The sequence below is a fragment of the Lacerta agilis genome, chromosome 13 (genome assembly GCF_009819535.1).
Source record: "Lacerta agilis isolate rLacAgi1 chromosome 13, rLacAgi1.pri, whole genome shotgun sequence".
NCBI classification, from domain to species: Eukaryota; Metazoa; Chordata; class Lepidosauria; order Squamata; family Lacertidae; genus Lacerta; species Lacerta agilis.
Window position 1 is genome coordinate 50,522,580 of NC_046324.1, and position 13,634 is coordinate 50,536,213.

General features: G+C 49.9%; 1 protein-coding gene across 2 annotated transcripts in view; it reads left to right on the top strand.

The window, feature by feature from the left end:
• The first annotated feature begins 10,742 nt into the window (after positions 1-10,742).
• Positions 10,743-13,634, top strand: part of FOXK1 (forkhead box K1) — a 69,190-nt gene continuing 66,298 nt past the window's right edge. Inside the window, exon 1 of one of the 2 annotated variants that reach the window (XM_033167236.1) lies at positions 10,743-11,056. In XM_033167236.1, coding sequence (XP_033023127.1) covers positions 10,848-11,056 — 209 coding nt within the window. In that variant the 5' untranslated portion in view covers positions 10,743-10,847. The remainder of the gene's footprint in view (positions 11,057-13,634) is intronic. The other variant, XM_033167235.1, reaches the window with a different exon arrangement.

Consider the following 13,634-nt stretch of genomic DNA (forward strand, 5'->3'; position numbering starts at 1 on the left):
GACTGTGGTCCTCCCAAGGTGAGGATACGTCACCTAGCTAAGCCTGGCAGGACAGCGTACTCTATGCTGTTAACCCCTTCATGTGTTATTTAGACTTAGACATGAGGCTGCTTATCCCACAGCAATGTCACGGGGGTGTTCCTTTTGAGCATCCTCCCCCAAATTCAGTTGTTTTTTGTACTGAATCTGGATTACCCTCTTGGGTGCAACTCCAGATATACATGCCCTGCTTATAAATGGCCATAAAAAAACTAAATGAATGGGAATTTGTAAGTGTGATTATATATGAATGATCGGAAGCAGGAGCTGTTATGTGTCTGATTTCTGAAACGAGCCAAGACTGTTAAAATGCTGCTGTATCCCAGTGGGCTCAATAAGGCAAAAATCTACGTTGTATATCCTGATTAGGTGATATTTCCTTTAATTTTGAGCTATTTAGCCACCTGGACAATTTACATATTAAGCCCTACTGTGGAAGCCTTTGAAGTCTCAGGCTGATAAGGCTTCCATTTCTAAAAATGGTAAGTGCACGCAGTTGACTGCAACCACACTGTAATGAACCTAATTAATGACATTTGCATGCATAATGATTAGCATTCTCGTCTAATTGTGGTCATTAGGTTCCCAGCTCCGTTGCAAAGGGAGCTTTTGTTTATGTCATTCATATTTTAAATCTATTTTTACTGAGAGGTTATCTCCTAGGTTGGTCAAGCCCACAAAGGGGCCATTTCTATGGCAGGTCAGGAAGTCCACCGAAAGGTGAGACCTGCACAGGTGATAATGTTACAGGTGGGTAGCCGTGTTGGTCTGCCATAGTCAAAACAAAATCGAAAATTCTTTCTAGTAGCACCTTAGAGACCAACTGAGTTTGTTCCTGGTATGAGCTTTCGTGTGCATGCACACTTCTTCAGATACCATAATGTGTTCATCAAGGCAAACCTGTTGCGGTAACAATACAATTTCAACATCAAAATGCACTGGCCTGACAGATGCACATAATCTGAGGGATTTGGAGGGGGGGGCCTGTGGAAACACATTCACTGCATTTTGTTCATTTCTCTGGAACAAAGGAACTTCAAAGGCATACTAACATGAATCCGCCGAATGACAATTCCTCAAGAGGCTCAGGGCTGTCACTTGTGGAGTGAATCAGGACTGTGTATTTTCATTGCACTATGGACTCAGCTGCAGTAGTCTAAAAACAGCATTTTGAATGTTATAAATATGCAACACCAGATGGCGATGGAGAATAAAAATATATATATATATGCAGTTTTCCATAGCATTTTTTTCCTTTTGTTATGATTTAATTTCGGATTTATAGTGGGGTTTTTCCTGTGTGTAGATCCACCCTATGTGTGTTAATTGGCTTGCCAAAACACCAACAACTGGGTTTTTTAATGTGAATAGCTGCTGTTAATAAAATAATTATCCCGGCCCATAATTTTCTGCATGCTGTTTCCTTGTGACCTCTCCTCACCCACAAGCATCAGTATATGTCTACAACTCAATGGTGTAATGCTGGAAAATGTCAATCGCTTCTCCTACCTGCGCAGTTATCTTTCCAGAAGGGCCGACACTTATGCCGAAATCCAGCATCACCTGAGCTCCCCGAGTGCGGCTTTCTCCCGATTGAAGTGCAGAGTGTTTGAGGACCGGGACAAAGCTATTGTACTACCAACCTTACTGTATGCTTGTGAAACATGGACCACTTGTAAGCACCATCTCCAACTCCTCAAAAGATTCCATCAACGATGTCTCCAAAAAATTCTACACATCACTTGGGAAGACAGGCGAACTAATACCAGTGTACTGGAAGAAGCAAAGATCACCAGTGTTGAAGCAATGATTCTTCAACATCAACTTCATTGGACTGGACATGTTGTGCGGATGCCTGATGATCGTCTTCCAAAGCAACTACTCTATTCCGAACTTAAAAATGGAAAGCGTAATGCTGGTGGTCAACAAAAGAGGTTTAAAGACTGTCTCAAGGCAAATCTTTAAAATGTAGTGTAAACACTGACAACTGGGAAACACTGGCCTGTGAGTGCTCCAGTTGGAGAACAGCCTTTACCAAAGGCGTCATGGGCTTTGAAGAAGAAGAAGAAGAAGAAGAGGAGGAGGAGGAGTTTGGATTTGATATCCCGCTTTATCACTACCCTAAGGAGTCTCAAAGCGGCTCACATTCTCCTTTTCCCTTCCTTCCCCACAACAAACACTCTGTGAGGTGAGTGGGGCTGAGAGACTTCAGAGAAGTTTGACTAGCCCAAGGTCACCCAGCAGCTGTATGTGGAGGAGCGGAGACGCGAACCCGGTTCCCCAGATTACGAGTCTACCGCTCTTCACCACTACACCACACTTGAAGACATTAGAACTCGGGACACAAGGGAGAAACGTGCTAAGAGGAAGGCACGCTTGGCAAATCCTCACCGTGATCAACTCCTGTCCGGAAACCAATGTCCCCACTGTGGAAGGACATGTGGATCCAGAATTGGCCTCCACAGTCACTTACAGACTCACTGTTAAAACCATGTTTATGGAAGACAATCTTACTCAGCTACAAGGGATCGCCAAAGAGAGAAGAGACCTGCAACTCAGGAGAGCACTTCATGTATCTGACGAAGTAGAGGACCGTAGCTTAGCTATATAATAAATTTGCTAGTCTTTTGCTGTATTTGTTGCAACAAACCAGAAGAGCTTTGTTGCTGGCGTCCGTCCATCTCAAGAGACAATGGAGTGAGCCTCTGGGGGTGAAGTCAAACCACTGTGTTAACAGCATCAGAGTGACCTTCCCGGGGCACAAACCTGGGCAGTGTGTCTGGAGGTCCAGGGGTGCCTAGACAACAAGTCCTCCCTCTCAGCCTCACTGAGGAAAGCAAATCAAGCCTGGAAAGCCTGGCTGGTACAAGGCACCATCTAACCATCTTAGGAAATTCACTCTGGATTTGTGTAGGGTTTGCTCCTTAGCTCTATCTTCTCCCAAAGATAACCCACAAGCCAGCAGAGGTTTAGGATCAGAGCTTTCCTTCTCCTAGTTGGGCTACATTATCAGGGTTTTATATATGTATTGTTTATGTTCCAGGTGGACGAGCCCTCTGGAAATCATCTCTCCTTGACTGAGCTCAGAGGAATGGTTGTGTTAACTTGCGGTAGAGATAGGCTATGCACAGTATGGACTGGCTATTTTCTGAAAGCACCAAATCCCTCTCTCAGAACGCTGGAGCCCGTGGACATGCAACGAAGCTGAATATTGCAAAGTTCAGGACAGATTCCTGTTTAGGGAAGTTTTTAAGTGTTGGATGTTTTATCGCATTTTTAATATTCTGTTGGGAGCCTCCCAGAGTGGCTGGGGAAACCTAGCCAGATGAGCGGGGTATAAATTATTATTATTATTATTATTATTATTATTAAGAACTTCATCACACAACATGTAGTTAAACTTCAGAACTTGCTCCCAAATGAGGCGGCGATGGCCAACTTGGATGGAGGAGAAGGCTATCGAAGGCTCCTGGCCACAACGGCTCTGCTCTGCTCAGCCTCCCTGCTCAGAATCAGCAATGGCTCTGAATACCAGTTGCTAGAAACCCTCAAGATGGAAGAGTGGTCTTGTGTTCAAATCCTGCTTGCGGGTTTCCCATTGGAGCACCTGGCGAGAACAGGATGCTGGACTAGATGGGCCACGGGCCTGATCCAGAGGCCTCTTCTTAGGTTCTGGTGCTGGTTGGGGCTGATAAGAGCCATAGTCTGAAACCTCCAGAGGAAGCTTGGGGGGAAGGCTATTTTAGGAACAAAAGCGACGGCCTGTTCACGTTTGCATCCAGGCCTGCATGCTCTCACACGCTTCCATTTCCTCTCAACCCATTCTGCTTACAATTTCATGTCCTGACACTCACGGATGCGATTAGGTAAGCACAAACAAAGGCTTGCATGAGCAACACGGGAGCTTATGGTAAAAGGCAGGTGAGAAAGACCGGAAAGAGATAAAATGCATTCTATTGCACCACCGCTCCCATGTGCCCAGGATCGCCCATGACGAAACAGGCCTCGTTCTACGCACAATTCAGGCTGTGCGTTTGGCACAAGCTTCTGCTTTCAACACACCTGAAAAAGCATCCTATTCCCAACCTGGAGAGGACTAAGGAAAGCGCTTGGGTAGATAGGTTTAGTGCAATTCTGCATGTGCTGCTGCTTCCAGGTACAAGCTTTGCACACTAAGATGATGGAGCTTAACAGACTGGGACAGCTTTTACCTCCTGCCAGGGCTCCTGTGTTTTTATGGTAGACAGACAGACGGAAGCACAGCTTTTTGCAGTGAAATGGTTGGCAAGCGAGAGTCTCCTGTTTATGTCTACCTTTTTGTGCATATATTAAAAGCAACACGAGTCCTGCCCAGGGAAAGATGCAAATGTTAGGCTGGGAGCACTGCCACCTTTTAATCCCCCCCCCCCGCCCCCGGTGTGGCTCCCAGGCTGTCAGTTGATGAGCACAAATCCAGCATCCCAGAGGGCAAGCTGTGTTGAATGGGCTGCTGCAGAAAACAAACCAACAAAGAGTTTCGTACCACCAACAAATGCGTTAGGGCAGAGCTTTCCAAACTCTTCATGTTGGTACCATGCAACGCAGAGTTTGGAAAGCTCTGGGTTATGGCACTGAGAAAGTGCCGTCTGCAAAAGTACAACCCATAACAAATACGACTCTTTGTTGCTTTTGTTACAAGTTAAGCTTTGCCCAATAATACAGGTGCAGTGGTAACTTTATTTCATAAATTTACAGAACTATATAACAGATATGTAAATGGTCCTGTAGTCTTAATTATATTTTTCTGGTCATGCTGTGATTGTTTTCCTTTACCTTTTAAAATGTTTTATGCATTTCTTTCTTTTTACTTTAACTCATTTTCTCGTAATAGTCTTAACAATAACAAAATATTAAAATAAAATAAAATACAAAAAAACCCAGTGTAAATTTCTACAGTGTCTTGCAAGAAAAACATTCTTCACAAAGTATAGCCTTTCTAAAGATCTCAAAACCCCCCACCAAAAACCTGTCCTGTTTTATGCAACCCCCGAGCCAAGGAGATAAGCAGCTCTGCAACCTTTACAAGACATCTGAAGACAGCCCTGTATAGGGAAGTTTTTTTTGTTTAATGTTTTATTATGTTTTTCTATCTGTTGGAAGTTGCTCAGAGTGGCTGGGGGCAACCCAGTCAGATGGGTGGGGTATAAATAATAAAATGGTTGTTGTTGTCCCTCCATCATAAAAAAATACAGCGTAAGCCCATCTGTGCAACCAGATCCCCAGCCTCAGTTAGTGAGTCAAGATAAAAAGGTAGGTTTTTAAGAAGCATTTGAAAATAGCCAAGGTGAAGCCTGCCTAATATCACCTGGGAGAGTATTCCGCAATTGCGGGGGCCACCACCAAAAAGGCCTTGGCCCCTGCGATAGCCAGCCTCACCCGCCTGCTGGTGGGCATCGCAACAGATGTAGATTATAGATTAGATTCAATCCCCACAACCACATTGTGAGGCAGGGTACAGACAAGAACCAGTGCCCCAAGCTTGCTTGTTCAGCAGAACTTTGCTTGAATTCCAACAAGACCCAGACAGCGGGAAATGTCCTTCGTAAGATTCGCTAAAGCATAAATCACAGAGTTTGTTTTTAGCTCCCTAGCAAGGCAAAGCTCAGCTCATTTAGAGCAAATCCAGTTTCCAGGAGTAAAAAGAATCGCACCACATGAATATAAATGCAAAAATGAAAGCGAGAACAGAATAGCATGAGGAGAAAGAGAGAATAGCAGGGCACCCCGGGCAGAAAGCTGATATAGTCTGTCTCCGGAGCAAATGGCCTTGAAGTCTAGAGAAAGGATAGAAGGAAAACAAGAGCTATGTTCTCTCTGCCTTTTGGAGACCTGATAACCTTTTGAACACTAGAATGTACCAGAATGTTTCTGGTGGCTTCTGCACTCTGCAAAACTTATTCCCTGACAGGTACTGCAGCCTCGGGAGTATTTCATAGAATCCTAGAGTTGGAAGAGACCACCAGGGCCATCCAGTCCAACCCCCTGCCAAGCAGGAAACGCCATCAAAGCATTCCTGACAGATGGCTGTCAAGCCTCCGCTTAAAGACCTCCAAAGAAGGAGACTCCACCACACTCCTTGGCAGCAAATTCCACTGTCGAACAGCTCTCACTGTCCGGAAGTTCTTCCTAATGTTTAGGTGGAATCTTCTTTCTTGTAGTTTGAATCCATTGCCCCGTGTCCGCTTCTCTGGAGCAGCAGAAAACAACATTTCAACCTCCTCTATATGACATCCTTTGATATATTTGAACATTTGGAGTGACGTGAACTGCCCTGAGGTCTTCGGAAGAAGGGTGGTGTACAAATTTAATAAATAATGGAACAGTAACAACATAGCAATGAAAGTGAAATTTTTATATGGTTACAAAACCTCCTGCCCCATTTTGCAGTTGGGGCAGGCCTGAATTTTATTTGTTTCATCAAATATTTCTTAGCCACCCCTGACCAGCAGATTCCAGGGTGGCTTGTGTTCAAAAGTGAATTTTCCCCCCCACGCATTTTTAAAAACAATTTAAAAACAAGAAGCATAGCAAAATAGAAGATACACACACACACACCCTAAAAGTTTTGAAAATAATAGAACATAGTTAAAACCAACCAACCAACCCTGACCAACCATCTAATTACTTAAAATGCCAGCTGGGCAATTAGGAAGATGGTACAATCTTGTTTCCTGTAAGGCCCGAGGTGTTTGTCTTCCTTAGGGTGGGCATTCCAGAGATTTGGGGAGCCACCACAGAAAAGACCCCCCTCCTATGCAGAAGTCGAGCTTGCCACTAATAAAGAGAGCCGGCGTAACGTAGCCCTCAGAGTACCTGTGAAAGAGCAGGGTTCGAATTCTCTGCTCAGCCATGACCTTGGAAGCCTCCCTCAGGCTAACCTACCTCACAGGCTTGTTGTGAGGACAAAACAGGGGAGGAAGAGAACCATGTCCACCACCTTGAGTTCCCTGGAGGAAAAAGCTGGTGGACATAATAAATTGTTGTTTAGTCGTTTAGTCGTGTCCGACTCTCTGTGACCCCATGAACCAGAGGACGCCAGGCATTCCTGTCTTCCACTGCCTCCCCCAGTTTGGTCAGACTCATGTTGGTATCTTCGAGAACACTGTCCAACCATCTCATCCTCTGTCGTCCCCTTCTCCTTGTGCCCTCCATCTTTCCCAACATCAGGGTCTTTTCTAGGGAGTCTTCTCTTCTCATGAGGTGGCCAAAGTCTTGGAGCCTCAGCTTCAGGACCTGTCCTTCCAGACAGTGAGCACTCAGGGCTGATTTCCTTAATAATGGAGAGGTTTGATCTTCTTGCAGTCCATGGGACTCTCAAGAGTCTCCGCCAGCATCATAATTCAAACATAATAAATATAATACATAATAAATATAATACAGAAATAGCATTTGCAACAGGCTTGAGAGAGAGAGGTCTCCACAAGGCCACTCCATGAATTTGTGCCAGACACAAGACCTGAGCTGCTTAGTGCATGCTTCGCGACACGGCCTGGGCGGGGGACTGAACCTGGTGACTGCCTACCTGCCAAACAACTCTAATCATTTCAATGGCACAGAACCCAGCCCTCCCCCCATGCATATTTTCCCAGAAGTAAGCAAAGCCTTTGTTGACTTTGTTCTCTCTACTGTTGTTATTTAAACTGAAAGCTCTTGGGGCAACAGCTTGCCTCTCATGTGTTGCATATTGATGGCTCTGCCTTATTTGATATGCCATCCCCATATTAAATTTTCTTTTTTTGTATTGGGCAAGTGTGGCTAAAATGCCAACCTTGCGCATACATTGGCATGGCTGTACTGGTCCTAATTATTGACAGATGGATTAGTTATTGTTATTTCTTAATTGCGTTGCTGCCTTGTGATTATTTGCTGTGTTTTACATCGCTATGGCTTGCCTGGAGATCAATGATAAGGGGGCTAGATATAAATTACATTTAAAGGCATGTAAAGAAAAAACAGCAAGGGGGCACGCATCTGAAATTCCAACTCAAGCTGAAAATCCTAACCCCCCCCCCCCATTTGGTTTCCCTGTCCCACTGAAAATATCTGGACTTACTTCTGCATAAACATGTTTAGAATCCGGCTACCCTTATCTGAGGCTGCATTTGGGCAGACTAACCTTGCTCCTTAACATTGTTGTTTATTGTACTGCTATTGTATTTAGATTGTAATCTCCTTGGGGCAAAGCCCTTGTGTTTGTTGCTTATGTCATTCGAAGTCTGCGCACGTTGATACGCCGTATTGTTATACAAACAAGCAACACAGCTCCACAAACTTACTCCTACACTAAGCAGTCAGAATTTTAGTCCTGGAAGAAGCTGCCTCCCTCTGGGCATTTCAAGATCCACAATGGCCGCGTGTATTCCTTCCAGCTGCTTCCCAGTCACTACTGTGTCTTGCAAGGGGATGCATTGATGTTCGCAACTCCAAGCATATCAACCCTTTTGCAACCAGTCCCCAACAAGAGAAAGGCAAGCAGGATATGTGTGTGAGCTCCGTTTGCAAAATACCTGGGAACTATAGTTTATGAAGCGTGAATCCCTCTTCCCAGGTAAGCGCAGGGAATGCTAGCTCTGTGAGGGGAATAGCAGACCCTCCAAGTGTCCCTATTTTCCAGTGATGTCCCTGATTTAGAGAAACAAAATAGAAAATTCTTTCCAGTAGCACCTTAGAGACCAACTGAGTTTGTTCTTGGTATGAGCTTTCGTGTGCATGCACACTTCTTCAGATACCTCTGCATGCATGCACACGAAAGCTCATACCAAGCACAAACTCAGTTGGTCTCTAAGGTGCTACTGGAAAGAATTTTCTATTTTGTTTCGACTATGGCAGACCAACACGGCTACCCACCTGTAACCTGATTTAGAGAAGCCGCGCCAGTTTCTGATTTGATCCTGGAATGTCCCACTTTTCCTTAGATGTCCCCATTTTCATTGGAGAAATGTTGGAGGGTATGGAAGAGGGGACTCCTAACAACTCACGGCACCCTCTGCAAACTACAGTTCCCGGAGAAGCCATGATAGTTTAAAATGGCACCGTAGCTCTTTAAATGCACGGTGGGGGGGGGGCGTTATCGTGTCAGGCGGATGCATCTGAACTCTTCCTTCTTCTTTATGACTGCAATCTCCGCGCCGCCCCTCTGCCCCAGGGGGGGGGGGGGGCTGGATGGCTTCGCACCCGGGGCTCAGAGCTGCCAGCCCCGCCGTGCTCGTCTTCCGCGGCCGCAACCCTCCCTCGCAAGAGCGTTGTGCAGTACCGCCCTCGCCTTGTTCCCCCACCCCATTGCCTTTTGAAATAACCCCCCCCCTCCCAACAGCTGCCTGCAATGGAGAGCGAAGGGCGAGCACGTGCTCTACCCCCCCCCAACCCTTGCTCAAGCGCCTTCTTCGCTCCCTTGCAAACCCGTTTCTCACGCGCCGACACGCCCCGTCTCCTAACGTTGCACGGGCACCCACGCACTTTTTATTTCTTTTTGCACGGCTCCTCCCCGGCCGAGAGACGGAACTGCAAAGGGAGAAGCGGGCGCGCGCACAAGTTTCCGCGCGCACTTTTGTTTTTGTTTGCTTTCCGTGCCACGCGGTTGGCGGCGCTGCCCCGTCCGGTTTCCGCCCTTTGCACGAGGGCGCGTGTGCGCCTTGTCGCCGTCACTTTGCAGAGGGGAAGGAGGAAGCAGAAGGGGGAGCGTGGCGCGGGGAAGGAGGCGCTCTGCAAAACGGGCACTGGCACCCCAGCGTGGCACCCACTTCCCCTTGCAAAAACACCCACAACCGGAGGCATTAAGCGAGCGCCCCGGTGTGTTTTCACCCGCGTCGCCAAGCCTTTGGGAAGGGGAGAAATAACAGCGGGGATGAACCCTGCGAAAAGGGCACCTTCACCCTAACTCTGTAAACCCCACCCCACCCCACCACCCAGGGGCATGACAGCGAGCCCTGCCTTTGGACCGGGGCGCTGGGAGGAATAAATCGACGACACATCCACGCCAACCCTTGCGCGCCCCTTTGGCCCGGCGGCTGCTCCCCCACGTATCCACCCAAGGGCGCAGAGCGAGCGCTTGTGTCCTCCCCCACCCCCGCGTTGCCTTGGGGTCGGGAGAGGAAGACGAGGACGACTTGTGGGGCAGAGACAGACCAAGCACAAAGTGGCCCTTGCTCCCCGAAGCCCTGCGCCCCCGTTCCCACGGCGGGCCACCGGAACGTGCGCCTTTGCGCGCATTGCCCTGACTTTGGGGAGCGCACGCACCCGAACCCTTGCGCCCCCCTTGATTTTTACAGCTCCCCCACCCCAGGGCGCTGCGTGTGGGTGTGTTTTCACCCCGCTGCCATGTCTTTGGAGGAGGAGGAGGCAGTCAGGGAGGGAGGGGATTGCGGAGGAGAGAGGCGCCCCGCGCGCCCCGGACCCCGTGCGCCCCGTCTCCCGATCGCGGCCTGCTAGCGCGACGCCTGGGCAGCCCGGGCCTCTCCCCGCCCGCCCGCCCGCCTCCGCGGCCCCGCCCCGGAGGCCGGCGGTGCGTAGAAGGCGGCCGCCCCTGCCTGCCTGCCTGGGCCGCCGCCGCCGCCGCCGCCGCGAAGATGGCTGCAGCCGCGGGCGAGGACGGGCCCGGCGCGAGGGCCTTGTTGGCGCTGCAGCGCGCCGCGCCCTCGCCTCCGCTGCCCCCCGGGGCGCCCGCTTCCTCGCCTCCCCAGGGCCCGGTGCCGGCCCCGATCCCGCCCGCGCTGCCCCTGGCCGTGCCGTCGGCCCTGGCGCGCCTGCAGGGCCGCGACGTGGAGTTCGTGATGCGCCAGGCGACGGTGACGATCGGGCGCAACTCGTCGCAGGGCGCCGTGGACGTGAACATGGGCCGCTCCAGCTTCATCTCGCGCCGCCACCTCGAGCTCGCCTTCCGCGCGCCCCACTTCTACCTGCGCTGCCTGGGCAAGAACGGCGTCTTCGTCGACGGCGCCTTCCAGAGGAGGGGAGGCCCGGCCCTGCAGCTGCCCCCGCAGTGAGTCGTGGGGACGGGCGACACGCGGGCAGGCCGCGCCATGGGGTTCGGGGGAGGGAGACACGCGAGCAGACTGGCGTGGGGGGGGGATTTGGGGTTGGAGGACGGGCGTGCAAGCCGGGGGTGGATGGGGGTTAGGGAGACAAGCGGGCAGGTTGGGTCGTGAGGATGGGGCTTAAGGAGACGCGGGTGCAGGCTGGGTCGTGAGGATCTGGGTTAGGGAAGCACATGCATACACTGGTTCGTGGGGAAGGGGGTTAGGGAGAGGTGTATAAGCTGGGTTGGTGGGATGGGTGTGTGCAGGCAGACACGTGTATAGGCAGGGTTGTGGGGATAGGGGCATGGAAGACCTGCATGTATGGAGGCTATCGGGGTCAGGGAGATCCATGTGCAGGCTAGGTTGTGGGGACGAGCATTAGCGAGACCCACGGATGAGGTGATTGTGTGTTGAGAACCATATACACCTAGGCAGGGAAAACCGCGCATGCGCATGAATGGGTCCTGGGAAGAGAGGTTGTGGGAGGGTGAAGGAAGGGGAGCCCCCTGAGGGTGCGAGGGCGAAGCTTATGCGCAAAGGGGGTGCCAGTCCTGAGGGGGAGACCCACAGGTGTCCCTTGTGTCTATTGGCAGGGAAAACCCGCGTGTGGGCTAATGGGTCTTCAGAAAGAGAGTTGAGGGAAGAAGACTGGGCGCTTATGTGTATTTTGTATTAATAAATGGGTTTTGGGGATGAGAATTGGAGGACCCCATTTTGAGGGAGCAGGGTGAATTGTCTTTCGAAAGCCCACCCCACCTGGAGAGGAAACCCACAGGGGGGGGGAAGACTCCTGACTACTTTTCGTCTGGGGTTGGGGCGGGGGGAAGAGAAGGAAGCCCACGTTGAGAGTTGTTGTTGTTGTTGTTATTATTATTATTCCAAGTTTGCATGTGTCGGTCTAACAGGCCTTCAGAAAGGGATGCCCAGCCTGAAAGTAATCTTGCGGGTGGGCGTGAGTGTTTTTATTTTTAAAAATATTTACATGCTGCCTCGCTGGACCAAGTCTGCCCAAGGTGGCCAACGAAGGAGAAGCATTAGAAAAAGGAAAGATATCTACATTAAAATATAATTCAGCCTCTGTATGCGTGTTTGGCAAGGAGCGCTGCCGTGTGCTTTGAATTGGTCTTGTGAAGGGGGCGAGGAACAAGAGGAAGGAAACTTTCGCACGTGGGTTTGGGTGTTAAGAAAAGGGTGTTTGCCTGGGGAGGGGGGAATCCCCTCTGTGGGAGTGAAAACCCATGCCTGCTGTCAGGTGGAGCCACACATGGGTTTTACGGGTCTTGGGAATGGGGGCGGGGAACGGAAGGGCATCCCCCAACTTGGGGGGGGGGGAAATCACATACATGGAGGTGGTAAGACAGGCCTTCCATGCGGTCCCCCCCCCCCAAAAGTAATCTCATTAACGGTACAAGTTACAGACAGGTAGCTGTGTTGGTCTGCCATAGTCAAAACAAAATAAAAAATATAAAAAATCCTTCCAGTAGCACCTTAGAGACCAACTAAGTTTGTTTTTGGTATGAGCTTTCGTGTGCACCTGAAGAAGTGTTCATGCACACGAAAGCTCATACCAAGAACAAACTTAGTTGGTCTCTAAGGTGCTACTGGAGGGAATTTTTTATTATTTATTATTTTGTTTTCATTAATGGTAAGCAGCCTTGGAATAATTTGTATCCTGAAAGGCAGGGTGTAAATAATGGGAAATTAAGAAAGGGGCTCCGCTTATGAAAATCTGCGGACTTTTAAAAGCGGGATTTGGGGGTCTTGGGAAAGGGGGACCTGCTTGGAGGGGGAAGCCCTGGAGGGGGGGTCGACGTAGCAGGGGGGGTTTGTGAGCCGGGTTCAAGGGGAGCCCCCTCTGGTGTGGGTTTGGCAGGTCTTGAGATGCCCCTTCTGAAGGGGAACCCCAAACTATTCCTGCGTTTGTGTGTATTTTGGCATGGAGAACCCACAGCTACTCTAAGGGAAAGATGTTGGGGGAGGGGTCTTGGAAAACTAGGGGGACGGGTGAGAGTCAGGTGTGGGTTCCTGCCTTGGAAAGGGGGAACCCCATGTGTGGTTTAAGGTGTGGAGGGAAGACTTAGGGGTTTGGGGAGAGAAAGAGGATCTTCTTCTGAGAAAGGGAACCCGGGTACATAGGTGTGGGTGTCTCCTTTTGAGCAGGGGGGGGGGGGAAGATGGCCGCGGGACAGAGAGGGAGAATGTTGGGGGGCAGGATCCCCCATCCTAGGAATGAGTTGGTGAGCAAAACAAGGAGCGTTCTTGTCTCAGGCTTATTTCTCCTTGCTGTCATCTGATAATTAATATGGCCCCAGAGCTGAATTGTGCCCACTGAGAAATGGGTTTCCTTGCGCCTCCTGCCCTCTGATGGGCAAGTAGGATCTGCGAACGGCACCAACTTGGGGATGGGATGGAGGCCTGCCTGTCTGCGTGGGAACCCGGCTCTCTGCAGTAGCTCCGTGGTGGAGGAAATGGACTCTGCACATGCCTCAGAGCCCTCTTGTTTTGCTGCATGCTCTGGGACTGAGTTTGAGCAGGTTCTGA